Raw genomic sequence first — 25,953 nt, 5'->3', positions numbered from 1 at the left:
CTTTTTTACTACCTTAAAGGTAGTACTTATTATAGTATCTTATTTAGTAGACTTAACCTCTTTACTAATATTAGCCTTTATACTATAGTAAATACTTCTTTTACTAATAATTACTTATTATAGGTATCTATAGGTAGTTATATTATCTACTTTATTAGCTTACTAGTAGCCTAGAAGTCTAAGTAATAAACCTTTATTACTTTAAGCTTTACTAAAGTAAAGTTTATTAACCTTATGCTAGTAGTAATTACTATAAAGTAGATTTATTACTATACTAAATAGCTCTTTAGCTAACTACTAGATACTTTAACTATCCTTTTTACTAATAGTACTAATATAATAGTTAATATTATAAATCCTCTTAATAAAGTATAAACTTAAAGTATTAATATCTAATATAAATAGATAATCTAAGAGGTTTATACCTATAAGAATATTATCTTTTAACTTATTTATAGTACTAAGATAGCTATTAATAGCCTTATAAAGGCACTAGCCTTAAATAAACATAAGGATTTTATTAAACTACTAGGTATAGTAAATAGGTTAAATTAATAGGTTATATATATATATAAATAGACTATATAGATAATAGGTTATATAGATTATATAAGCTTATTAGTATATAAATAAATTATTACTAGATTAATAGGTAAATTACTAGCTTTTTACTAAAGTTATTATATACTTTAAAAACTCCTTAGATTTAGAGGATTTAGGGTTAGGCAGTTATTTGCCCCTATTGTTACAGTATATAGGAGTAGGCTAGCAGAGCCTGAGGGGGAATGTTGGTGGAGGAGCCCATGGGTCACGTGACCCACCTCCACCTCCTTCTCGGGCAGCCTCTGCCCACTGTAGGCAGCCCACTTCTAGTCAGCTACACATCACCAATATCAACGGATATTGCCTCACCTTGCTGCTCCCACATGGTTTGGATGAGGAATAATGCACGTGATAGGAGCCTAGTTTCGATTATCAATCAGGGTATCTTGGCAATAACTCGTGAAATGGACAAAGTTGAGGAAACGCTAAATGAAGCTCGGTAGAAATTGAAGACCACGCTGAACCCATCCCAAATATCGTATAACCTTTCCACACCAGCGATCTGTTCACTCGCAGATGACACCCAAGAAATCTTCTACCCTTTCGGATTCTCAGTCGCTCGCAGCAGGTTTGGTTGGATAACGTTATCGGGAATTTCGGTTCGTGACTTGATCTTGAATTTGTTCTGGCGAAGCTACGATCGCATGTCAGATTAGTCTTCCACTTGGCTGAAATGCCGTGATTTGGTTAATTACCTCTATTGTAAAGTTTCCAGGTCCGCAATATTTCCGCAAGGCCTCTAGAAGTATCTCTGGGTTCTTGATATTGCGTAAATGAATCACTATCTCCGTTGAGAGGCTAGCCAAACTGCGATCAGAACCTCTTTTCCCCAAGGAAGGCGCTTTTCGATGGACCTGCATGGTTCAAATTGCGTGCTTTCTCGGAGGCTCTGTTGGTGTACAGAGTTGCAGGATAGCCTAGTGTTGGCCTCGGTCACACAGCGGGTCTACGTTCATCGATTAATATACAGCCGCTCAGTCCAATTCAGATAGGTGGCGTGTACTGCCAGCCTAGGGAAAATGCATTTATTTATTTACCTAGTAATGTAGAAATTGTAATTCAAGGACAACCCTCAAGGTTCTGACTGGTCCTCTAGCACACATGTAGCAGGACATGCCAAATATGGAAGGTCCTCTTCTATTCTACTCTTCCGTCTGAATCCCTCTCCACCGGCAAACGCATCACATTTTCATCTCTACATGCACATGAGGACAACGAAGAAGTAACGAGGAGTTATGCAGTTGTCGACTTACCTGCGAGACACCTGTAAGAAAAGGCTGTGTCGGCCATCGCCTTCCTCCTCCAAGACGCCCTGTCTGACTGGGCTTTTGTCTTGGACTCCTTGACTTTTATCTTGGCACTCACAATTGATGCATTATCCGAGTCTATGGAATGTCCAGTGATCATGAGTAGGGCGATTCCAAATGACATCTACTTGGGGTGCTACCTGCTTACCATAGCTATATTCTGATGCGCTCGAGGTCTTCGTAGTTTCTGTTGCAGGCTTTGTGGCGGGCATCTTGGAAGTTTCACAACTCGTTTGGGGTGGCTTAGAAGTGGGTAAACGACATTGACGGGTACTGTTAGTTACGTGGCATAGTAATCAGAGCGTAGGATTCAATCCTTCTTTTTATATCTGCATGCCTGTCGTGTTTGCGGTCTGGGCCTTGAGAGTGCATAACAGACGTACAGTGGGATATCAACTACCAAGTTGGCGGTGGCGGAAAGATCTGCCCGCTTCGTAGCAGCGCCTGCACTGCATGACCTCGGCACTCGTAGCGAGTCGGGCAGCTGTTGACGACTGCGTGGGGATGTAAGAGGAAAGATAGCGTGCCACGTAAAGCAATATTTGCTTACCTCAGTCAGCATATGCTTATGCATTGTCACCAAGACATGACCACGCATGTCGATGGTTGCATTTGAAGGCTTCCAGGCTGATAATATTCGTCAGCTAGAATTTCACTGGGCATCGCAGCGCTCGGCCGGGACTGACCCGTGTGCCAGGCCTGAACCTGGAGTAAGTGATAAGAGCTCCAGCACAATATATACAGGAACTCTCGCTCGCCCGACCACAGGAGGCTGAACCAATCATTTTTTTGGGTTATCTTCTGCTTGATAAGTTTGTCTAGCTTACTATGCAGCTGCTCCGCCTTTCCCATCTCTTTACTGCCGCTTGGCTGATCTTGGGAACCTCGGGCGCCCCGTCACCGAGAGACCGGGTCATCCCGCGCAGCTACGTGTTACACCAGCGCCAGGCACCTTCGGTCAGCCAAAAATGGGCGAAAATACAAAGGCTGAGCGACGATGTCGTTTTGCCAGTGCGTATTGGACTGAAGCAGTCCAATTTGGAAGCAGGGCATGACAAGCTCATGGATATGTATGTGATAATTATCGTTTACACATCCCTTATGCCACTCCAAGTACAGACGCCAACTGCAGCGGTGTACTTGGATAATTCGAACAAAACATTGTGACTGATATGGGACTACGCAAAGCGCCAATCCATATTCCACCAACTATGGGAAGCATATGCGCCCCCAAGAAGTTATCGACTTTTTTGCCCCTGCACAGACTAGCGTAGACATCGTTGTCAGCTGGCTGGTCGACTGCGGTATCTCTAGGGACCGGATTGGGCAGTCGGCCAACAGACAGGTAGGTGTTTCGTCTCGGAATATCGTCGCCGTTATTTTATCCATACAGCACACACTCGACTGATACTTTACATGTGTGCCTAGTGGATCCAATTTGACGCCAATACCAGCCAGCTGCAGTCGCTCATTTACTCGGACTTCTACATCTGGGAGCACCAGGACGGCTCTCAAGACATTGCCACCGAGGAGTACCACATTCCAATCCACGTGCGTGAGCACATAGATTACGTGACCCCCGGCACACGGCTGCGCTCGAGATCCAACAGCCACCCTGGGTCGGGGAAGGCCAAGCGAGGCGATGTCAAGCCCGCCATTACTCCATTGCCAGGCTTTCCTAGTCTCAATGCGACGAGTTGTGATACTTACATCACGGCCGAGTGTACCAGAGGTGAGATACTTGCCTCCCGGCTCAGGATTGTGTTGGCGTTAATGTTAAGCAGTACAATACGGTATTTCCAATGGAACGACCTCCACCGCTGGAAATGAGCTGGGCATATTCGAGGCCCAGAACAGCCACTATAGTCTAAAGGATTTCGACATTTTATGGAGTACTCTTTATCCGTAGGTGTTCACATACCGTGGGGGACATCCATGGTCGTAGACCTAATATCGTCTCAGGTCGTGGGCTGTGACCCCGGGAACTTACCCCGAGGAGCGTCTCATTGACGGCGCCATCGGTGCCATTGAGGAAGGCTCTCCGGTATTCCCGACGAAGCTAGGGCTGGAGTCAGCCTTGGACTTTGACATAGCGTGGCCGCTGATACACCCGCAAAAGCCCGTACTCTACCAGGTCGACGACCAGTACTATGAGTACAAGGGAAACTTCGAAGGGTTTTTCAACTGTATGAATCTCGCCTCTCTTCGTTTGGGCGGTTCTTCAAGTTATCAGGCCTGCTGACAACCGAACGCTCGCAGCTTTCTTGGACGCCATTGACGGCAGCTACTGCGCAGCGGCGCCGAGCGACCTTGACCCGGTGTACCCCAATCCGCACTACGGCGGGTATAAGGGTGCACTGCAGTGCGGCGTGTTCAAGCCCACTAACGTCATCTCTATATCGTATGTCGGAATCGAGTCTTACCTGCCTGACGCCTACATGGAGCGGCAGTGCCGCGAGTGGATGAAGCTGGCGCTGCAGGGCACGACTGTCGTCATGGCGTCGGGCGACAACGGCGTCGGTGGCGAGGGCTCGTGCGAGTGCGAGTGCCTCCGGGGCGGCGGCGGCGAGACCGTCTTCATGCCGACATTTGCTGGCAACTGCCCTTACGTGCTGTCCGTCGGCGCCACCGAGCTAAACCGCGCCTCGAGCAACTCGACGACCTCGGCTTACGGGCAGCCGCTGCACGAGGTCGCCTCCGCCCGCATCTCCAGCGGCGGCGGCTTCAGCAACGTGTTTCCTACTCCCGACTACCAGAAGAACGCTGTGCAGCAGTACCTGGACACCGTGGCCCCCGGGCTACCGTTTACGGGGTACGAGCAGCCGGTCAAGGACGGCGACTTCACAGATGTCCGCAGTGGCGCGTACAGCCGCGTCGGCCGCGGGTTCCCTGACGTCGCTGCTGTGGGAGATAGGGCCCTTCTAGTGTCGGGCGGAAAGTGGTATGTCGTGGGAGGTACTTCGATGTCGGCTCCTATCTGGGCCTCTATTTTGACCCTCATCAACGAGGAGCGCATCGCTGCCGGAAAGCCCACCCTTGGTTTTGTGCACCCCATCTTGGTATGATTTTCACTACGCCCACCCATACCCATTCCCTCCTTTAATCTGGTTCAACTTACATATAACTGACCTTGCTCAAGTACGAACACCCAGAGGTATTCAATGACATCGTCGAAGGGAGCAACCCTGGATGCAACTCGACCGGGTTTACGGCAGCCAAGGGCTGGGATCCCGTTACGGGACTTGGGTAAGTCCATACAGCTTTTCCATCCTGACGCACTAACTAATGTTTTATTGAAAAGCTCTCCCCGATTTGATAAGCTTCGGAAGGTTCTCACGGAAAATTGAATGGAATACAATATGTTCCTAGATAGATAGTTGCTTTTGAACTTTTGAGCACATAACCATAATCAATAAGGACTGTCTTACACGCAATCCATAGCCCAATATTACCGTAAATGGATTTAGAAAGATACCACATAACGTAGAAACAATGTTGTCGGACCTGAGGGTTAGAAGTTCAATGAGGATAAACCATATTTCAACCTTTGGTATATTGTTGCATGTGCTATCACCTCAGGCTCAGTGGTCACTCTCTTACACTGACTGCCGGGAGTGAATCACACGTCATTTTGTCCAGGTGTTTTAGCTTTACTCATATCTAGTGGACTTGAACAACTCAATACATCCGAACCAACACTTTCACCGAATAGCGGCCTGCATGGCTCAGGCCGAGGATTCTCAATCGTTCTACACCTTCCCAATATTCTCAATGCACTCAGGGGGGTCTCATCAGTGCCCATGGCCAAGGTGAGGCGACTCGGCAGCACCGAGGCTGTCGCCCTGCCCATCAGGGTAAGCAGGTCCTAGTATCATAACATTAATATCCGGAATCTCAAGATCGAATATGGGTGGCTAAGTCCTTACCCATCGTGGGATGCATCAGCCAGTCGGGCTTCATCATGTCTACCGCACGATCATGCGTCCATGCGGCCAGTCGGTCCCACTTGACACACTGGTGCGATGTTGCATTGGCGATGGGCATACGTTGGTCGGCGTGCCAGCTATAGGTGATGAGCCCGATATCAGCGTGACACATGGCTGATTGCCGGAGGAAATCAATGCAGTGCTCTGTAAAGAGAAAACAAAATGTCTGTCAGTTCATCCAGATTTATTTGTCACGGGTCGAGCTGATGGACGTGGCGCTGGGGCAAAGGGGGTCGGCCGTACCGTTATGCAGTCGGTTGAGCTCCATCTGATGCTTAGAGAGCCCCGGAAAGTAGTGGTCCGAGTACATGAAGTGGTGGATGCGCTTCAGGCAGTGCAGCTCGTGGTAGACGTTCAGGGTGCCGATGTAGCGGCCGCCCTCGGGTACCTCGACGGCCGTGTCCTGCCGCCCGTAATGCTGGATATACTCGGGTTCGAGCAGAATGTTCTCGTCTGGCACAGCACAAGTTAGCGATTGGACGTGAAGAGATGAGCTGGGCAAGTAACTTACCGTTGAGAAGGTCATGCCACGCCTTGTCGAGCTGCGCGCTCGGCTTGCCGGTGTACAGGCTCCCGTCTTGGATACGGTCCTCGAGGTCGAAGCCTTTTTCTGCATACTCTACGACACTTCTGGCCGGAGCTAAACAACAAATCGCCAATATCAGTCTTTGGCGGTGTACCAGCAGGGGGGGGGCATGGAGATATACTTACAAAAGGGGAGCCCAGGGTATTGAGGAGGATAGGCATTGGCTACCAAGGACAGGATCAAGAGATAAATGGCGAACAAGATGACGTGGAAGGCTAGAAAGCGACCGTTTCTCCAGAGGGGCAGTTGCCGTGAAGCTGCCTCTCTGTGTGCAGTCTGGCCCTTCTCAAGGAGGCCATCATCCGAGTTCTCGTCCACAGAGATCCGATGTCCGTCAGTTGTCATTCCACCCAAGATTGACGAATAGTTTCCTCCTGCCTTGGTCTTCGGTAGCCATATCCGCTGGCCTAGCTTTTGAAAAAATGCAATCGCCATGATGCCTGAAATTCCTGTAGTTGGCCTAGACAGTATCTCCAGAAGCAACTCGATGGGTAGCTGATCTTGAAATCCGGGCTATGAGACCAGCTCAACCCAGTTCATCTCTAACAGTATGCTTCCTTAAGCGCCATTGCTCTTGGAATTCACGTGACTATATTCTCTCACAATCGTGAAGCCTGTAATTGTTGGTCAGCACTAGCACGCACTCGATGACAAGCAAGGCTTGGCGTGGTGGCAAGGGTTGACTCTTCTAGTCGCACCATGACATGCACGGCATGACCTGCAGGTAAGAGGCTTACTTACCATGACAGTGCATACATGCATACATTCGTACACAATCTGGCACGCGTGACCAGCGGCTGTTTCGATAATGGTGTCTTGACCAACTCCGATTTTGGTATCCTCATGAAGCCTCGCGCTCTGATTTCGTCGTGTATAGGGTCTGCCAGGAGTGCCACCACCCATCCTACGTTCTGTCGCCGTTGTTCGTTTTTAGTTTCTACTGTGATGCATCGCTCGCAACACATTGAGCTCGCCCCAGGCAGCGATGCCGACTCAGATTCAGAAACTGATACGACAGTAGCCCCATTTGATGCATTTGTGCCGCTGGAGAAAGCACCTGCTTACAATGGCGCTGTGAAAGTGGTTACGCTTCGGGCTATCCTGTTGGGTAGTCTCTGTGGCGCATTGGTCAACGCTTCCAACATCTACCTTGGCCTCCGGGCTGGATGGACGTCGTCGGCGAATATGATAGGTGTAGGTGATATACATGGACATGAGTTGCATCGTGACTAATCAGCTGCCTAGGTAGGCCATGGTCGGCTTTGCGGTCCTGAAGAGATACGCAGCCGGATCGAAGCAGCCATTTGGCCCTCACGAAAACAACATAGTGCAGACCGTTGCCACAGCCTCGGGAGGCATGTCCAATGTATTCATTTCTGGCATTCCAGCACTGTATCAGCTTGGGCTGCTGCGCACGCCAGTGCAGGATTTCTTCCGCATCGTGTCACTCGTCGCCGTTGGCGGATATTTTGGTCTCCTTACCATAGCCCCACGTGAGTATTCTTTCTTTACTCCCGCTCACAGGCGAGGATCAGATCTTGCTATCTTTGGCTAATTTACCTTTACAGTTCGCAAGCTTTTTATCGAGGATGTTGCCCGGGATCTCGATCTCGTTTTCCCTTCCTCTATGGCAACGGCTATGAGCATTCATAGCATGCACTCGGCCGCTGACGGGGAAGAGGCAGCCCGCCCAAAGCTGAAAGCAACCATCTATGCTTTTGGAGCGGCCATGGTGCTCAGGGTCGTCTCTCAGTACGCGCCGGGCCTTCTTTGGGTATGTACATGGGAGCATCGCACTATGGCTCTAAGCGCCCAGCCCTTTCACGGCAGCCTCCTACCCACATGCGACAGGGTCCCCATTTCCATAACTATCCCCAAAGGATGCCAGTAACTAATGTATATTAGGAGTGGCATGTGTTTACCTGGCTCGCGAATGCAAACATCGTCCACAGCCTGGCCATTGCTGCAGAGAGCTGGGGATGGGTTATAGAGCTGTCCCCAGCGATGATGGGCATAGGCATGTTAGTTGACTTTAAAGTAGCCTGCTCGTTCTTTGCTGGGTCAGTGACAGCATGGTAAGCCTCCCCGATCCCCTTTATCATCTCTCTTAGTATTTTCCCCCGTGGTCAATATCTCTCTGTATCAGTAGGCGCAAACCTCTAACACTTTCACTGGTACGAATAAAGGGGGCTCCTGGGGCCGTATCTTGTGGAACATGACATTGCCTTTGGACAGCCGGTTCCTACCAGCGAGGCGGGATGGGCGGGCCTAACATCTTACAAATCCATGTCAGACGACTTTGCAAGTGTAAGCCACCCAAGTGCCAGGTACTGGCTACTATGGCCTGGCGTGATTTGCACACTTGCGGTTGCCTTCGCAGGTACGCGACAACACCCTCCTTTGGAAAGGCAATTTTATGCCGATCTTGACTTCACACTAATCAAGAACATTGTAAACAGAGCTTGGTTGCCAATGGCGTCTATTCTGGAATCTCACACTCATCTCATCTAAAGCAGCCAGCGCTAGGCTCCTGCGACTGCTTGTGAGGTACAGACGGAGGTTGTCAGACAACTACGACATTCTTGCAGACGAAGACATCCAGGCCACGGTCGAAGATGAAAAAGAAGCAGCGAAAAAAGAATTGGAAGAGAAAGATATTGCCACGTGGATGTGGGCGCCCGGTGTCTGCGTACTCGTGGTCTTGGCCGTCCTGCTCACATATTGGCAGTTTAACATGCCGATCCTTGAATCTGTGCTCGCCCTCGTCTTGTCGTTTGGTATGTCGCTCGTTGCCATTCAAGCGACGGGTGCAACGGGTTAGTATTACCACTTCTTGAAACCTAACATATGCCTACTGCTCAAGATGATATGCCGCAGTAGCCTCTCATTTCACTGACTCTCTGCAATCGTAGATACAACTCCAATCAACTCCATATCCAAGGTTTCACAAGCCGTCCTCAGCGGTGTGACGCAAGCAACGGGCGGAAGCATAACTGATGCCCAGCGCCTGAACCTGCTCGGCGCCAGCCTCACGAACATAGGGGCCAGCCAAGGTGTTGGTAAGCCTCGTTCCCTCATCCCTATTGTATGACATAGAGAGGTCATCAGCTAACACCAGGTATCATGGTATCAAAGACCTCATAGGTGACTTCCGAGTCGGCTTTCTCCTGCGCACCCCGCCGCGTCTGCAGTACGCTGCCCAACTCATTGGGACACTGGTAGCGACGCTTGTGGCGCCGTCCGTCTTCGTCCTCTTCGCCACAGCGTACCCGTGCATTATCACCAACCCGTCATCAGAAGGCGAGGCAGGGGAACGGGCGTGCGAGTTCCCGGGGCCCTCGATCGCGGCTTGGCGAGCCGTCGCCATCGCCGCCAGCGCACCGACGCCGCCGGTCCCTCCCTCAAGTGCCCGCTTCTCGGCCGGCCTCGCCGTGTTATCGGTTCTCCTGGTCATGGTGAGGCGCTTCCTGGTCGTCGGCGCGTGGCAGGGGGGCCAGCGTTTCATGCCCAACATGATGATCTTCGCTCTGGCATTCACGCTGCCGTCCCCTCAGACGAGCGTGTCCATGATGCTGGGTGCCATTGCTGCCAAGGTGTGGAAATGGAAGGCCCCAGTAGGTTTTGAGAGGTACTTGTTCGCTATTGCGGCCGGGCTGGTGGCGGGTGAAGGTATTGGGGGGACGGTCAATTGCGTGTTGTCCATCGTGGGCGTCGGAGGACAGCAATGGTCACTCGGGCTTGGGTGTCCTGCGGGCCGGTGTTAGAGGGCTGTCTTGTTTGTAAATTCGGAACTAAAAGATCGTGCCGGAGCTCTGCACAGAACGACATAGATCCCATTTTTCATCATAGGCGGGAATATCACCAAGTGAAAAGACTTGAAGCAGGATCGAAACGTAAGTCACTGGTATACTTAGACATGGGTATCATATATAGATCATTCATCGTAAAACCTGCGACGATCGGGAGTTGAACTTTTATGTATTTCTCTTCTTCGTGAAGTCTAAGCAGAGTTAACTAGTCTACGATGTACCACGGCCTGATGGACCGAAAACCCCACTTTAGAGCATGCTCTTTGAAATCAGGGAACCACTGTTCATTGATTAGGATGAGTTTCTGACACTGACGGCAAGGATAGAAGAAATTCAAGGAAAAAGACAAGCTTACCGGAGTGCCAAAGCCGCTTGCCGCGTCCCACCCTTCTACAGCAGGAAACCCATCCGTATCACATCCCTTGGCAGAACCAACCGTGATATCCCTGAAAGCTTTGGCGCCTCCGCCCGCATACAGCCAAGGGTTTAAGAACCCCAGAGTGGGTTCACCCTTGGCGATGAGCGCATCGTTGACCAAAGCCACGACAGCGGCAAAAATGGGCGCGGAGGCACTGGTCCCATCCACGACCCTGGTCGTCCCGTTCCATACGGTCATAATCCGGTAGCCCATGGCTGCGACGTCGGGGTAGGCCCGGCCGTGTGGGTTGTAGAGCCCGTCATGCTTCCCATCGAGCCGGGCTATGTATGAGCTTACGGCGATATCCTGGTAGCTGGGCCGGGGAAAATACTCGCTGAAGCCTCCGCCGCTCACGAACCCGTTCCGTTCGTTGTAGGCGACCCTCTGTGGGTTGATCCCCCTCGTCGCCGCAACCGACGTGCCGTAGGGACAGCTCTCAGGGAAGCGCGCTACGAAGCGCAGCGCCGTCTCATTGGGCGCGTGGCATGTTCCCGGGGCTCCGACGCCCCAGTCGCCCGATCCGAACACAACGGTCACGCCGCGCGCGCCCAGCTGCGCGAAGCCGTTGCAGACCCGCCTGGCGTAGGAGGGGGGAACGGTGTACTCGGTATCGGCGTACGACGTACTGATCACAGCGGGGAGCTCCGGCTGGGCAATGACATGCTGCAGCCAAGCCAGGAAAGGCTCGTTGGTGTTTTCTGGGAACGAGGGGTCGGGGTTGTAAGGAGGTAGGGGTCCGCCCGTACTGTACGTCAATAGAGGTGTGGGATATCCGATGCCGAGCATGACCTGGGCATCTAGGTTGCCCTCGCGGCCCTGACGATTATCTAGCTGGGACTGGGTGGCGGGCTCCTGTTGGTTGACAGCACCGTCGAAGTTCGCAATCGTAAACTCGTCCGCGGCACGTGTAGCCTCAGGTCGATAGTTTCTCAGGTACTGGCGGATGTCGGAACGGTTGTTGAACTCTCCCCAGTAGTTGGAGAGGGCCATGCTATTCGTCTCTGGGGCTTGGACTGTGTAGCCCAGCGTTCCGTACAAAGCACGGAGACAGATAGGAGCTACAGCACTTGTATTGCAGGCCTGTTCCGGCGTCAAATCGACGGGGGGGTTGGTGAGGTCTACGCCCTCCGCCGCAGCGACCCCATCATCGACAGCCTCTGCGGCATCGTTCAGTGAGGAGGGTGTCGATGTGTTGACCTTGCCATCGCTCCTTCGCCACCGGCGTGGGCTTTTTGTGACGAAGAATGATGTTGTTGGATGGATCATGTCGATTCTGTCATGAAGTAGGAGGGGGAGTGACCATTCTACAGCGCGGACTAGCTCTTGGTCGGCATTTCTGTACACGTGGTACGATGTCTGAAGGAGTCTCTCAGCCGCGGCAATGGTCAAGTCCGGGACGATGACCCAGTCCTTCCCTGCGCTGAACTTGAAACTGCTTGGACTTATTCCACAGTCTACAAGCCAGTCGTGGACGACGTCAATAGTTTCCTCCGAGGGTCGCATCAGTTCTTTAACTTGATCGGCAGAAAGATACTGTCGAAACCTTTCATGGAATGGGTCTGAAATCTCGTTCAAGTGGCGTTCGAGCTGCCCAGGACTCTCCGGTTGCAGGCCAATATGGAGCGACATGCGGCCATCTTTGGGTGCTCTTGCAACAAGATCCCATCCGCGAGGTACCTCATGACGCTCTTTGATGGAACTCTGAGTAAACCTCGCCGAGACGCTCGGGATTATTGGCGAATGGAGATAACACCAGAGGATTATTACGATAAGACGCCTGGCGATGGACAACGGCATGATGTTCGAGTTTGCAGAAGCATTCAAATCGAGAAAGGGGCCAAAGCTGGTCAGTCCAGACGGTTGAACATTGCATGTGGCAACAACATGAAGTGAGGCTCAACGCCGCCAAGCACAATCGGAATGCCGATCACAACTAGACCATCGAGTGTTGCCTAGCACGACACAAGTTCACATGCTGTAACGACATGAATTAGGCGAACTTACGGGCGTGGAATATCTCTGAATTGAAATGGGGGATAGACGCTTGGGGGTGGCTTGGCAATTACATGTAGGGTCACACCCAATGCAGGGTCATATTACCTAAATCCTAATGCAGGGTCACCATAAGAGTAAGCGTAGTAAAGCAATTCAAGCTTCTTACGACCACATTGCAGTGCCACAATAAAAGTATTGTCAGTTACTACGTATCGTCTCTGAACAAAGGTCACGTGTATCTAGATACTGGTCATTGTGGCGGAAGGTTGCCTCGAGCAAGACTGCACGTCTGGAGCCTTGCGGAACGCTGCGATGGTGAGGTCCGCCTCGAAACCCATGCGGCTACTCTTTGGCAGGACACATCCGATTTCCATGTTGTCGCTGCACCTGTGGTCTCTTCCTGATTCATGCTTGCACTGATTCTCGTCGCCCAAACATACTAGCGGCCACGAAACTGCGCAGGTTACCGTCGCTTTCGTGCTCAATATACGCCTTTCGCCCACAATGGGATCTCAACAACGCTCCGACTTGGACCGATCTTTCAGCCCCGGGGAAAATCTCGAAAAGACCTCGATGGACCTGCCCTCGTCTGCTCCCGACAGCGATTCCTCTTCCTTTCTCGGCGAGAGAGAGATACGGGAGATTCGTTCAAACCATATCACGCGCCGCCGTCGGTTGTGGTGGATCTCCTTTGTCATCGTACATGCCATTCTACTTTCTGTATACATCGGGAGCTTTCTGTCTCTGCGTGCACAAGTCAACAAGCTGCGAAAGTATGGTCCGCAGCTTGTCAACTGTAAGTTTCGTCCAAGTCAAGCTCGGCTCAGGCAGTGGGGGCATACTGGGATGGATGGCTAACATGTTTTTGAGCCCCGGCCAACGATGGCGTAGAGTGGGAACTGCAGACCTTTATCAACAACGATAATGAACATGGGCCGTTCTCCGGACCTCCAAGGGAGGAGGTGAATCGAAATTGGCACAGAATAATCAATGGTGAGTGCCGCCATTCCCGCCCACCTAGACATCAATACTTACCTTGGATTTTTAATTGTTGACTCTGTACCTAGACGAGAACATTGTTTTGGAGCCAGAGTATATAAAAGCTCTCGGCCGTGATCAGTTTGGTGTAGCTGTCCCTGACGGTTCGGGGTTCCTCGGCACCTTGAACGTATACCACGAGCTTCACTGTATTGTATGTAACTAGGGCAGTTTAACCCCCTTGCCTGTCCCCTTAGGTTCGCTATCTGACGCACGCTTCACATTTGCAGAAACGCCTCTATCAATACACCTATCCAGACGTCTACCCACAGGGTGACACGCCTGCGGAACAAGCAAGCAATCGCCAGCACAAAGGTATGAGCCGTGACGCAGACGCGCATCCACCGTCCATCCCCCTCCGCTGGCTATGGGAAGCTGCTGACCCTACACGCCCATTGGTGCAATAATAGATCACTGTTTGGACTTCCTGCGCCAATCGGCCATGTGCCACGCCGATGTCGGCGTCATTACGTTCCAGTGGTCGCCAAATAGCCTGGTACCAGTGGCCAACGCAACGCACCACCAGTGCGCCAACTGGGACAAGCTCGCGCAGTGGACCAAAGCGCGGACGGTTGACATGATGAAACCGGGCTGGCTGATCCACCCCTCCAAAGGTGAGGTTGCGATATATCCAATGTCTCTGTCACTTCCACTTTTCACCCATTCCGCTAATAGTTGAACTACAGGCCCGGCTTATCCACACGGTGAGGACTATCACCATTAAATCAACGCAGCTGCGGTTGAAAATTTATTGTGCTGGTTCTCACACGGACATGTTTGTACTGTGTGAAATACGGGTACAGATTGTTACCTACATGAGTAGCTGAGGGGGGTGGATTGGTTGTCCGCCTAGAGAAGATAGTAAAGTAACCGGTTTCAATCCGCTAAAAACCACAAACTTTTGGCTCTAGAAGCTATTCATTGGGTCGATTTATACTACAAATTTTGATTTAGATGTGAAGAGTATGGTACAAGTGGATCAATCTGCCCTGGAAAATTGCCTCTTGCGTGTGACGGCACTCGGATACGATAACGGATGTTTTAGGATAATCCTCCTCTCAGACTTTACGCTAAATACGGGAGTTTTTCTCTAAGTCTGACTACGATTTCTCCTTCTGCGGGGCCCAGACGTTGGCCGCGTTTAGGCATACCAGAAAGACCCCTATATTGAAGAGAGACAGTTACAATTGTTATTCTTTTGTTGTTCTACTGAACCATCATAATACATGGTTCTTTTAGCTTTGCAGCGGAGAGGCCCAGCTATGGTGACGGATCAAATCAGAAATCCCGTAGCCTGCCAGCAGCGGTAGCGGTTAGGTTGAAGTTGCCAAGGAAGAAGGCTAGGTTTTACTAGTTCTTCCTCCTATTCAAAATTTTGGTTTGTCTTATTGTAATTACTGTTACAGGATGAATATACATGACTCTAACCACCTTCCGGCGCAATCCAGTGGGGAAGAACCGTCTGATCAGTCTTTTCCTTTGTCATGCCAAGTTCGCTATATACCAAGGATGGTCCCACCGAAAAGCATCCCGGAGCGCCAACTGCTTGAGGACTGGAAACCACTGCGGCCAATATGTCAATTACAAGTCCCATATGAACGTCGCGGAGGAAAGAGTAGCCTCGGGAACAAAATAAGGAAGAACCTACCGGCATGCCGAGCCCGGTGGCTGCGTCCCAGCCCTCCACGGCCGGAAATCCCATGGTACCGCAGCCGCGGTTTGAGCCGGCGGCGACATCACGCAGGCCAGGCAGGGCCGAGCTGTAGAGCCAGGGGTTCAGAAAGCCCAGAGGCGGCCGCCCCTCCGCCAGCAGCGCGTCATTGACGAGGGCAATAACGGCGGCGAAGGCCGGCGCCGACGCGCTCGTGCCATCCAGCAGATGCGACGTGCCATTCCACACAACGGGGAAGTGGTAGGCCATGGCGGCGACGTCGGGAATCCCCCGGCCGTGGGGGTTGTATAGGTCTTGGTGTGTCGTGTTCAGGCCGGCAACGTAGGCCGCAACGGCCGGCTCCTGGTAGCGGGGCCGGGGAAAGTAGTTACTAAAGCCGCCGCCTAACAAGTTATTCAAACCACGCCTTCTTGTCAGCGTTCTGATGAGGACGATGAAGACCTGGAGGCATCTTACGATACCCTCCCTCCCTCCCTTAAGGGCTTTGGTAACTCACCTGTGCTGAACCCGCCCCGCGCATCGAACCCAGCCATGACCGGTTCAAAGTGCCGCGTGCCCCCAACGGCCGTGACATAGGGGCAAGAGGCGGGAAAGGCCGGCATGAACCTCGGGGTTTCGTTGCCATCGTTGGAGACGCACTTGCCTTCCTTGCCGACGCCCTCGTCGCCCGAGGCGACGATGACGCTGACGCCGCGTGCGCCGAGCTGCGCGAAGGCCTCACAGACGCGGGCGGCATAGCGCGGCGGCACTGTCTGCTCCTCATCGGCGTACGACACCGACACGACGCGCGGGAGTGCCGCGTCGTCGAGCGCCGCCAGGTGGTGCAACCACTCGAGGTATGGCTCGTTGGAGTTCTCGACCTTGTTCGCGCTCGGCTGGAACGGCGGCCGCCCGCCCACGTTCCACGCGACCAGCGGCACGGGGTGCGCCACGCCCAGCAACGTCTCGACGTCCAGTGCGCCTTCGAGACCCATCGCCCGACTCATCTGCTCGGGCGTGTTGGGCGTCTGCTGGTCCACCGCCCCGGCCACCAGCACTGTCTGGAAGGCGGTCGCCGCGCCCGCGGCGGCCGCGTCCGGTCGGTACAACTCGAGGTATCGCGCGATGTCCGACCGGTTGTTGTTGTGGCCGAGAAAGTTGACGACACCCACCTTGTTCGTTGCGTTGACATCGACGGGCTGCTGCACCTCGTAGTCTAGCGTCCCGTACAGCACACGTAGGCACAGCGACGAGATGGCCAGCCGGTTGCAGGCGTCTGCCACGGTCGGGTTGGGCGGCAGGTCCGCGAGCGCGGGGATATCAATGTGACCACGCTCCACGAGGTCCTCCTCGACGAGCTCATCGTACGTCGGGACTCGCCCCTCGACCTCCCAGGCGGGTTTCTGGATACCGCCGTATCGGTCTTGTGGAACGGTGCGGAGGAACGAGTTGGTTGGCTGCACGACGTCGATATGGCCGCGGAGGTGTTCCGGCAGTGACCATTCCAGCGTGCGCACCAGTACGTGTCCGTCGGTGTCGCTTTCAAAATGGTAAAACTCGCCATCTAGGAGAGTTTCGGCTGTCCGGACAGGAACCGAAGCCCGGATCCAGTCCCTGGCGGGTGTCATGTCATATTTGGTGATGCCGTGTTCAATAAGCCAGTCTTCTGCCTTCCGGACCGTGTCGGCGGACGGCTTGAGCAACTGTGCCACGTCAGATCCGGAAAGGTGGCGGCCGTAGGATGGATGGGATGGATTTGATACTGCAGATAGTCGCAAAGCAGGAAGTCAGCTTGATAGAGGCCGGCAGTAGCCTTGCGCCCTGGGAAGATGCCATTCAAACATGATGGATCTCCGATGAGGTATGGACGCGGGTGGCGGGGCTTGGGCACTTGCATTCATACAGTCTCCGCTCTAGTTCTTTGAAGCCATCGTGCTTCAGGCCGATTTGCAGATGAACGACGGTGTCTGTCTCGGCACGCGTAGTACGTTTCCATCCCAACGGTTGCCGGATCGCGTCGCGAATTCTATGCGACTGTTGTTGCTGGTTGGTTTCTGACGATGGAAAACAGTGTACCAGCGTCGCGAAGAGGACGCACAGAAAAAGTAGTACTATCGACGAGGACATTGCGTGGCTCGACATGCTGCGGTGACTTTGATCCTGAATGCAAGGCCAGACCTGCAAATCCTAAGTTCTAAACCAGCACAGACTACAATGGTGTTGACTCGACCTCGCAGGAAGACGCTGGAAAGCCCGGTTTAGCACCGATAAAAACACTTCACTGTGACTTCTGTTCTACTGTCCTCACTGCATAGTACAGGACTTCCTCGTATGGGAGGAAGTCTGGGATGCAAAAGACTACGGTCGATGCCGGTGCAGCCAGGTAAATCAAATGGACCAGGTGCTTACCCTGTGTCAACAGCTAAGCCTGCCTCCTTACCATGCATCCCGCCCGGTCATAGCCTACCTAGATGAATGGCTCTCATCGCGTTCCGGGAGGGGCCGGCCGGCGTATGTATGCACGGTCATGCAGGATCAGGATCCATGCTAGGCGACGGGTACCACGCATGAGGGTGTCCTTATCCCGGCGCCACTACTAAGCAGTGTACATCCTACGGCACCTCCGTACCGATGGTGTCAATGACCTCAGGGTCGCCTCATGTTATGAGTTGGACACGGGTTCGATCTGGTCATCGTCGCTATGCGATCTACCAGCGCCCCTTTCTCTCCAAGACCGAAGAAAGCCCATAGGTATTACTTGAAAGCCTCAAACGGGCAGATTGGACCGGATGCCAAAGACAGCCCACACGCATTTTCATATACCTCTCTTTGGGTCAGAGCCCACGAATTCTTGATACGGCTGCCGCCTCTGCCATGACCACCCACCACGCAATCTCAGAACCGGGCCAGGGCAGGTCCTGGTCCTGGTTTCTCCTAGCACTGTTCGCTTTGCACGCGTTTCTGCTCCCTTCCGTTCGCGCCGAACCGGTGCAGTATTGTCGGTTCGGCGATCCCGCCAGGCCCAATGCGGCGGCCGACTTCTGTCTCGGCCTTGCCACGTCGCGCAACACGAGCACGGGAGCGCACGACGTTTATCTGACACTTACGCACACGCGCCCGCGGCGGTCGGCCGTGGGCTGGACTGCCGTCGGCACCGGCGACAGCATGACCGGGTCTCTCATGTTCATCATCTACGGCGACCCAGCGTCGGGCGAGCGACCCATCGTCAGCATCCGCGCAGGCACCGGCCACCATCAGCCGCAGCTTCTGACGCGTGCGCAGATGAGCGGCGGCGACCTGCGCGTACTGCGGTCCGACTGGGTGCCGGCCACGGCACGGCAATCCGTAACGGCCTCCATCTCACTCGTATGCTACTCGTGCACTCTGTGGGCGGGCGACGGCGCCGGCAGCGGCACTCTCTCGGCCACGGCCACGGCGCAGCCGTGGATCTGGGCCTGGAACAAGGCCCAGGCCTTTGACGTCTACAGCTACGACGCTCACCTACGCATGCACGCACATCACGCCGGTAATGGCGGTTGGGGCCGCTTCTACGTCGACATGGCGCGCGCCGATCAGAGCGCCGGTGCTCACCTGCCCTCACTGCCCGTTATCCGACCGGGAGTCGCGGCTCTGGGCGCTTCGGAGCTCCCCTCGGGTCTCGGCCTCGCGGGTTGGATGCCGGGAAGTCCCATGCTCCGGCTTCATGGCATCCTGATGGCACTGGCCTTCCTCGTGGCCTTTCCTGCCGGCGTCGTGGCCATGCGCTCCGGTTCGCGCCGCGCCTTCACATACCACTGGATGCTACAGGCCCTGGCCTCGACGGCAGTGGCCGGCGGTGTTGCGGCCGGGCTGGCGCTGCAGCGCGAAATCAACACGGTGCATCAATTTCTCGGCCTCGCGCTCGCGGGCGCGGTAGGCTTGCAGGCGTTCCTGGGCTGGAAGCATCACGTCGATTTTGTGCGCATTCGGCGGCGCACGTATATATCTTACGCGCATATCTGGATTGGCCGGCTCGTCATGCTTGGCGGTCAGGCAAACCTGCTCCTGGGCTTGCTCCTTGGCGGTGTCGTTGGTCTCCTCGTCGGCCTTGTGGCCGCATTCATAGCCCTGCAGTCGTCGTTGTTGGCGATATGGGTTCGACGCCGGACCAAGGCTGCCGAGGCTGAGGCGAGGGTTGCCAAGTACGATGTGTTGGAGGCCCATGACGATGAGGAAGAGGAGTCTCCGTTCGCCATTGCTAGCCCAGAGGAGATGGACATTGGTGAAGAGGGAACGAACCCTGGCGAAGAGAAGAGATGAAACTGTGATGCCAACGGGACTTTGGATGCTTGGTCATGAATACTCTCTAGAGCGATGCGACTAACAATACGGAGTGATTTGAACAGACGTAGGGTACTATGGCGAATAAACATACAAATGTGAAAAATTGAAAGAATAAATTAGACCTGGTGTGATGATAGGAAAATCCATGATTGGTTGGAACCAATTTGGTGCTAGAGATTCTAAATTTAACGAGTACAGGTAGGTAGTTAGGCGTAGATGATTTAGCATTTAGCTGTAGCACTAACATTTCTTCTAAGTAACTCGCTCCTACCTAAAGCCTTAGGAGCATAAGCTTTAACCCTAACCCTGGCTCGGGGCCTAACTACTAACCCTACCCCATGTATCTCCTCGTTTTCCTATATTCTAAACATCTTTTTCTTCTTAGCCTGTTCTAGTTTTAAGAAAGTACACGTACCTAGTGATAAGTGAGTCTAGATAGAGCGCTCGTACTAGAAGCAGTTAGATATAGCCAAGCACCCTATACTCAAAATTGACTATGCTTCCCGGCCCCACATAGCGGACCGGGCCGTATGACAAGCGGAGTATCGTGAAGTGGTCTACTAGCTAGCGCAACGTGCACTGACATTTGGACTCTTAGGATTGGATCTTCAATCCGATCAGATTAGACGCAGAGTTTCTATTGACAGCAGGTCGCTCACACAGGATAGTTACTGGCGAGAAAAGCACTCATGAAGAATGGTGGTCTGTTAAAAGATATACGTTGATACATGCCACCATGACTCGCTCATGGGGCTGCAATCCCGCCCTACGCGCCAATTCTATCATCATTGACCACGTCTCCGGAACCTGAGCATACCATACCATTAGCCTCATGTCTGATTTTTTTTTATAAAAAAAGAAATAAAAACCCCCAAACCTAGGCAAATTCTTTAAACATATTACGTACCGAATTTTGCAGCGCTGCTTGGTCCTTTTGCAGGAACTCGCTTATGTCCGGGGAAGACAGCACTTCCCGGATCCGACGGGCAATATCCCTCCGCCTCGAGTGGAGACTGGTGCTTTGTTGGTCTTGGAGGGACGGCTCTCGCAGTGTAGAGGAAGCGCGGCGGCGCACAGGGGAAGTGAGAGGAGCGCGCGAGCCGTACAGGGCCTCAAGCTCGTCGGAGCATATGCTTTCGGCCGACTGCACAATCTCCTCGGCGTAAGCGCTCTTCTCGCGTTCGGTCCATGATTTATGAGAGGCATGTAGGTCCGAAAGCAGGTTCCTGAGCCGCCTCGTACGGCTGGTCGCCTGCATCGGGCGCAGAAAAGAGTCTTCCGACAGTTCCGACCTGTAGTATGTCGACGTCATTGAATCAATGCTGTCGAATCCGTTATCTTCGACGATCTGCAAGACGCGCTCGAGTCTGGCTTCGAGGCAGTCCTCGTCCGTATCCTCAAACTGAGCAGTTGAGCCCCGTCTCCGCCCGTTTGAGCTTGTACTCACCGGGGTTGTCGTGGAGAAGACCTTGGAAGAGGCCGGCCTCTGCGGGGGCAACTCTTCGCGCTCCCTCTTTGTCCTTTTTCTGCGTCTCTGCAAGCCAGCCTCCTCGTGACTGTGGTCCCTCTGCAAGGAGAGAGGGGTGTGAGTATAGTTAGGCGCTGGATACTTCGATGTGTCCGAAGATGAGGAGGACTCGCCGTCTGAACTGGAGCTGGATCTTTCGGTTCTCACCCGGTGATTGGAGTGGGATCCATGGCGGGCTACTGCTGGGAGGGCCTGGATCGTAGCCATGAGATTGCCTCCAGTTGGGTCCCAGAGTTCGTGTACGGGGCTATAGGTCTGCGCTAATCGGTGGTAGTGTACTCCCGGTCAGCCTGGGGATTCATGCGTGGTGCAGACGAGCCACTTCAAGACTTATTGGTCTCTTCAGGACATGAACTCACACCAGTATTCCCCTTCGGCAAGGTGCATAAACTCGGTTCCAACTGGTTGGGCCTTTGTATTCCCGGCATCTGCTTGCCTTTCAGTGGGCGCCGGGTGGAAACGTTGCATCTGTCTCATAGCTATTGGTGGCCCCTCGGTCTGTTGTGGTTGAGACAGGGCGGCCAGATCCTGATCGTGTGCGCCCGGGATTTGCAAGTCGATTCTACTTTCCCAAGGTGAGTGGGAAGGCATGAACCCAAACTGCGGTCCTAGGAACGTGGGGAAGATATTATGAGATGGAGGTGTAGGGAGTGTCGGGTTTGATGACATGTCATGATTATCATTTTCAGCGCCCGTGGATTGTGCGCTTGAATTTCCGCCACGACTGACATGATTCTCATGTTTTCGGCCGTCACCAAAGCGTTTGCCTGTTGGCGTTATCTCACAGTGTCAGTCAGCCTGGGTCAGTATAACGTTGGGTCCCTACATGACCCCCCGGGAAGCAAGCAGGAGGAACTCAGTGTGTGCTCACGTTCACGATGTCTTCGCTGGGCCAGCCTGTTACGAGTCCGCTGCCTGTCCTCTCTCGATACCACCAACTCTGCTGCGGTGGACTGTTCGTCTATGACCTCCATGAGGTTCGGCTCGACCTCAAGGCTTGGTTGGAAGTGGGGGGAGGCTTAATAGTTTGGGAAGATATAGGTCGGATTGAGGTTAGCAATAAGATTCTTTCCCCGGAGACCGAGAAACGCCAAATCGGAACAAGCCTTCTAAGCTTCTTGGCATGGCAGTGCCAATAACGCCTCCCAAAGCTTACTAGGTATAACCGGTCGGGAATTCTTCGTGCTGATTGACTGGCCGCGTTGTTATTGGCTGAGACCAGCACTCTCTACTACGGAGTTAGTGGGGCACAGATTCCGTGAATTACCGGTATACGACTGAACATCTTATTGGACTTCAAACGAAAATGGCACAGCACTGTAGTCGTCATAGGTCTTAGAAACAACGGGTTCACCGCTACGCCACTGTGTAGTTACGGAATCGAGCCGCCGAGCCGCGCTATATTTCGCCCCGTGGGGGTAAAATCGATCGGAGGCGGGCTTGGAGACATTGCGTGAGAGGCTGTTTCACGATCAGCTGACGTGAGAGCCACCTTACCAACCGTTGCTTTTACTAGTATACCCGCGGGTATGGCCAGGTGCTAGTATAAATCGGGGAAGATGGATTCACCTGTAGGCGGGGGAGCATGCAATGTAATGTTGTGGGAATGTGAGACTTGATGGAAACCTACCTGCCTTTCTGGCCTTGGCTCGCATCTGCGGGCTGCGTAGGTATGAATAAGGCGAGCTTCTCTTTCACCCACACACTAGGTATCTGCTTCCCTCGCGTAACCCCGTGTTCTTATCCGCCCCCTCCCGCTCATCATTGGATTGTGGTTCGCGTACTTTTGTAGCTTGCGATCCTTCAGACTACTTACCCCGGCCCGTCCTCGGCCAGCCTCCCTCGTTCTATACAAGTGACCAAGCACACCATTACGAGTTTCCCCGTTGGGCACAAAAGGAGGTCGTCTCTCTGTCCCACTCCACCCCCGACCCGCTTAGTATTATAAGCCGGCAAAGAGAAACCCGACCCGACGCCACTCCCCGTTGAGACATCGCCATTGTTAGCGCAGCCTCCAGACCTCCTCTGATGCCATGAGCTCCCAGGACGACAAGGATGGGAAGGATTCTAGACCTGACGCAATAAGCTCCCATGACGGAGAGGCCGGGATGGGTTTCAGGCCTGACGAAATGAGCCACCAGGACGAAAATGGCGAGAAGGATGCTGCCGATGCTCTCACTACTCTGCCGGTTTCCGGCGTCAAGCAGGAAGGCAGCCCGGCTGTCGAGGTCGAGGTCGATGCAGCCGACTCGCTTTTGGTGCGATCCCATGCTACTCCTCCCCTTCTTGCTCTCAACTCCCGCATTTTACTTTGGTAGTTTGTTGACCATCGTGCCTTTAGGTCAAGTGGGATGGCGATGCTGATCCTCGCCACCCCTTCAACTGGCCACGTTCTCGTAAATGGGCCATCACCATCCTGCTCTCTAATGGCGGGCTCGTCACCCTCATGTCCGGCGCCATGCTTGCACCATCGCTCCATGCCATCGCCCAGGATTTCGGCACCGATGAGGAGGAGACGCAGATTTTCCTCTCCATCTTCGTCCTGGCCTTCGCCTTCGGCCCCATGGTCCTCTCGCCCCTCGCCGAGGTCTTCGGCCGCCGCCCTGTCTGGATCCTTTCCAGCTGCTTCTACATCCTGTGGAACACCGTCGCCGGGTTCAGTCGCTCCCCGGGCCTCTTGATTGCGAGCCGTGTTCTCTCCGGCATTGGCGCCAGCGCCGAGTTCGCCGTGACGCAGCCCGTGCTCTCCGACTGCTGGGTGCCGGACCAGCGTGGGAAGTCATACGCCATTGCCACCTTTATCCCGCTTCTCGGGCCCGCCATAGGCCCCATCATCGGAGGCGCCGTCACGCAGTCCATCGGCTGGCGATGGACGTTCTGGATTCTCTCCGTCTATGATGCCGTCTTGGTGATTATCGGCGTATTCATCCTCTCGGAAACGTACGAGCCCATTCTCCTGTCGAGACAGGCTTCCAAACTCAGGAAAGGTACGGGAAAGCCCTACTTTACAGATGCTGGTAGCGAGTCCCAAGGCTTGGGTGTCAAGCTTTCGCGTTCCCTCATGCGGCCCCTGCGGCTTCTTCTCACGCAGCCGATTCTACAGGTTGTCGCCATCTTTCTCGCCTACAACTTTGGCATTTTATACATTGTACTGTCCACATTTGCCACGCTGTGGATTCGTCGATATGGCCAGACCGAGTCCGAAAGTGGGTTTCACTACATCGCCTTGGTCATCGGCTACACGATTGCTGCACAAGTAGGCGGCAAGGTCATGGATCGTCTATGGCGGTACCTCAAGGCGCGGTCCGGCGAGAACACGGCGCCCGAGTATCGGGTCCCGCTTATGATTCCCGGCGCCATTCTGATTCCCCTAGGTCTCCTACTCTACGGGTGGGCTGCCGAGCGCCACACTCACTGGATCGTGCCTGATATTGGTATTGGCATCTTCGGCTGCGGCATTATCCTTAATACGCAGGCCATGCAGGCGTATGTGATTGAGTCGTTTCGCAAGTACGTAGCCTCAGCGTCGGCAGCGGCGCAATTCCTGCGCAGCATTGCTGGCTTCGCCTTCCCAATCTTCGCCCCTATCATGTACCAGACGCTGGGTTATGGCTGGGGAAACAGCATTTTGGCTCTGACCTTTGTCGTTATCGGATGGCCCGCCCCCTTTCTCCTGTGGCGATACGGCGCCAAATTGAGGGCCATGGGGAAGCCGCAGTGGTGAGGCAATGTGTAGCATCTCTGGTGCCCTGTTCAGACACAAACTCATTACTTTTCCCTTGAGAAACCAAGCATGAGTACTCGGAAAACCGAAAAGCGTTGTGAGACGATCAACGCATCGCTGGGGCCTAAGGTATATCCTCTACCCTTCCGAACATGGGTTCCCTATGTAACTGGCATGCATCGTGCTTCTGGGCAGGTCAGTCCTGTACAGTAGCCTCAGTGGCCAGATTTGAGATAGCGTCGATGAAGAGATCGCAATAGCATAGGAGTTGGACAAAACGAGACACAAAATGGAAACAGGAAATCAGCAAAGACGGTTGTTTGGTCGCAAGACCCCTCCACAGCCAGAAGAGCCAGCCCGTCTGACCTTGTTATATTACAGTGCCCGTGATAATCTACTGCATTTTTTGTGCTCCCTTTTTTACCTTTGACCCTTATCGTTCCCTCAAGGCCCATGTAGTGTTACGTTCTTGGAGTCTATTAAATCTCATGCGACCTCCCCACTACCGTTGTGGCGGAGGTTGGATTGGCCCAGGAATCATCTGCCTTGTGTCTAGGTAATTTAACACCTGCCTATCTATAACCGCTGCACAATCTTCCGATGCTCGTTTAGCTTTTCACTCTACTACCAAGTCATTTCAACGTTAAACCTTTCCATTCTCAAGTCTTTTGTCTGCTGTAAACTAGACTCCCAGCCAACACGTATTATCATGTGGTGGATATGGCTGGCGTTGGTTTAGTTCTCAACTAGCTTGGCCGCACTTCTAGGCTTGAAATTTCTTCTACATGAAGGATAATACACTGTATTGTTTGATAGGTACCCTTGCAACTAGAGGATATTGTTTTACACTCATGCCACCACGAGGGTATGCATGGGACAAAGAAATAACAACAAATCTCGGCGCCTTGAGCATCCTCTCCAGAAAAGGTCCTCTGGCATTTCCTCGATGTTTTCAAGGCCCATGTAGGTCTTCCGCCGCATCTCC

General features: G+C 53.3%; 10 protein-coding genes across 10 annotated transcripts; 5 read left to right on the top strand and 5 right to left on the bottom strand.

Moving 5' to 3' along the window:
• Positions 1-1,836: 1,836 nt before the first annotated feature.
• Positions 1,837-2,122, bottom strand: LY79DRAFT_524355 (uncharacterized protein; the record flags this gene model as incomplete). Its single annotated transcript, XM_060555623.1, has 2 exons — positions 1,837-1,988; positions 2,059-2,122. The coding sequence occupies 2 exons, from the start codon at positions 2,120-2,122 to the stop codon at positions 1,837-1,839; spliced, it is 216 nt and encodes a 71-aa protein (XP_060409757.1).
• Positions 2,123-2,738: 616 nt separating this feature from the next.
• On the top strand, positions 2,739-5,257 carry LY79DRAFT_673134 (Pro-kumamolisin; the record flags this gene model as incomplete). The annotated part of the gene is made up of 8 exons (XM_060564131.1): positions 2,739-2,980; positions 3,099-3,255; positions 3,339-3,642; positions 3,695-3,815; positions 3,873-4,096; positions 4,170-4,969; positions 5,050-5,156; positions 5,212-5,257. The coding sequence occupies 8 exons, from the start codon at positions 2,739-2,741 to the stop codon at positions 5,255-5,257; spliced, it is 2,001 nt and encodes a 666-aa protein (XP_060409756.1).
• Positions 5,258-5,701: 444 nt separating this feature from the next.
• Positions 5,702-6,917, bottom strand: LY79DRAFT_524431 (uncharacterized protein; the record flags this gene model as incomplete). The annotated part of the gene is made up of 5 exons (XM_060555628.1): positions 5,702-5,775; positions 5,837-6,040; positions 6,140-6,349; positions 6,408-6,536; positions 6,608-6,917. 5 exons carry the CDS (start codon positions 6,915-6,917, stop codon positions 5,702-5,704), a joined length of 927 nt encoding a protein of 308 aa, XP_060409755.1.
• A 127-nt stretch (positions 6,918-7,044) lies between these two features.
• On the top strand, positions 7,045-10,448 carry LY79DRAFT_566729 (OPT oligopeptide transporter protein-domain-containing protein). The gene is made up of 9 exons (XM_060558847.1): positions 7,045-7,095; positions 7,223-7,676; positions 7,732-7,975; positions 8,051-8,256; positions 8,388-8,557; positions 8,669-8,862; positions 8,942-9,298; positions 9,395-9,541; positions 9,618-10,448. Exons 2-9 carry the CDS (start codon positions 7,239-7,241, stop codon positions 10,244-10,246), a joined length of 2,385 nt encoding a protein of 794 aa, XP_060409754.1. The 5' UTR covers positions 7,045-7,095; positions 7,223-7,238; the 3' UTR covers positions 10,247-10,448.
• Positions 10,443-12,799, bottom strand: LY79DRAFT_566719 (Pro-kumamolisin). The gene is made up of 2 exons (XM_060558846.1): positions 10,647-12,799; positions 10,443-10,571 (listed from the first exon to the last, which is right to left on the bottom strand). Exons 1-2 carry the CDS (start codon positions 12,504-12,506, stop codon positions 10,497-10,499), a joined length of 1,935 nt encoding a protein of 644 aa, XP_060409753.1. The 5' UTR covers positions 12,507-12,799; the 3' UTR covers positions 10,443-10,496.
• Positions 12,800-12,928: 129 nt separating this feature from the next.
• On the top strand, positions 12,929-14,421 carry LY79DRAFT_662363 (uncharacterized protein; the record flags this gene model as incomplete). Its single annotated transcript, XM_060562810.1, has 5 exons — positions 12,929-13,500; positions 13,575-13,697; positions 13,772-13,896; positions 13,940-14,057; positions 14,153-14,421. The coding sequence occupies exons 1-5, from the start codon at positions 13,209-13,211 to the stop codon at positions 14,419-14,421; spliced, it is 927 nt and encodes a 308-aa protein (XP_060409752.1). The 5' UTR covers positions 12,929-13,208.
• Positions 14,422-15,097: 676 nt separating this feature from the next.
• LY79DRAFT_566707 (Pro-kumamolisin) lies at positions 15,098-17,813 on the bottom strand. Its single transcript, XM_060558845.1, has 4 exons — positions 17,289-17,813; positions 15,911-17,155; positions 15,391-15,797; positions 15,098-15,305 (listed from the first exon to the last, which is right to left on the bottom strand). Exons 1-4 carry the CDS (start codon positions 17,533-17,535, stop codon positions 15,225-15,227), a joined length of 1,980 nt encoding a protein of 659 aa, XP_060409751.1. The 5' UTR covers positions 17,536-17,813; the 3' UTR covers positions 15,098-15,224.
• Positions 17,814-18,019: 206 nt separating this feature from the next.
• Positions 18,020-19,740, top strand: LY79DRAFT_377975 (uncharacterized protein). The gene has a single exon (XM_060552850.1). The coding sequence runs from the start codon at positions 18,268-18,270 to the stop codon at positions 19,690-19,692; it is 1,425 nt and encodes a 474-aa protein (XP_060409750.1). The 5' UTR covers positions 18,020-18,267; the 3' UTR covers positions 19,693-19,740.
• An 853-nt stretch (positions 19,741-20,593) lies between these two features.
• LY79DRAFT_593476 (uncharacterized protein) lies at positions 20,594-21,451 on the bottom strand (the record flags this gene model as incomplete). The annotated part of the gene is made up of 2 exons (XM_060561562.1): positions 20,594-21,223; positions 21,392-21,451. The coding sequence occupies 2 exons, from the start codon at positions 21,449-21,451 to the stop codon at positions 20,594-20,596; spliced, it is 690 nt and encodes a 229-aa protein (XP_060409749.1).
• Positions 21,452-23,277: 1,826 nt separating this feature from the next.
• Positions 23,278-24,968, top strand: LY79DRAFT_524375 (major facilitator superfamily transporter; the record flags this gene model as incomplete). Its single annotated transcript, XM_060555625.1, has 2 exons — positions 23,278-23,502; positions 23,586-24,968. 2 exons carry the CDS (start codon positions 23,278-23,280, stop codon positions 24,966-24,968), a joined length of 1,608 nt encoding a protein of 535 aa, XP_060409748.1.
• Positions 24,969-25,953: the final 985 nt, after the last annotated feature.

This window comes from Colletotrichum navitas (genome assembly GCF_030913465.1).
Source record: "Colletotrichum navitas strain CBS 125086 chromosome Unknown LY79scaffold_79, whole genome shotgun sequence".
Classification (NCBI taxonomy): domain Eukaryota; kingdom Fungi; phylum Ascomycota; class Sordariomycetes; order Glomerellales; family Glomerellaceae; genus Colletotrichum; species Colletotrichum navitas.
This window is presented reverse-complemented; position numbering and strand designations above follow the sequence as displayed.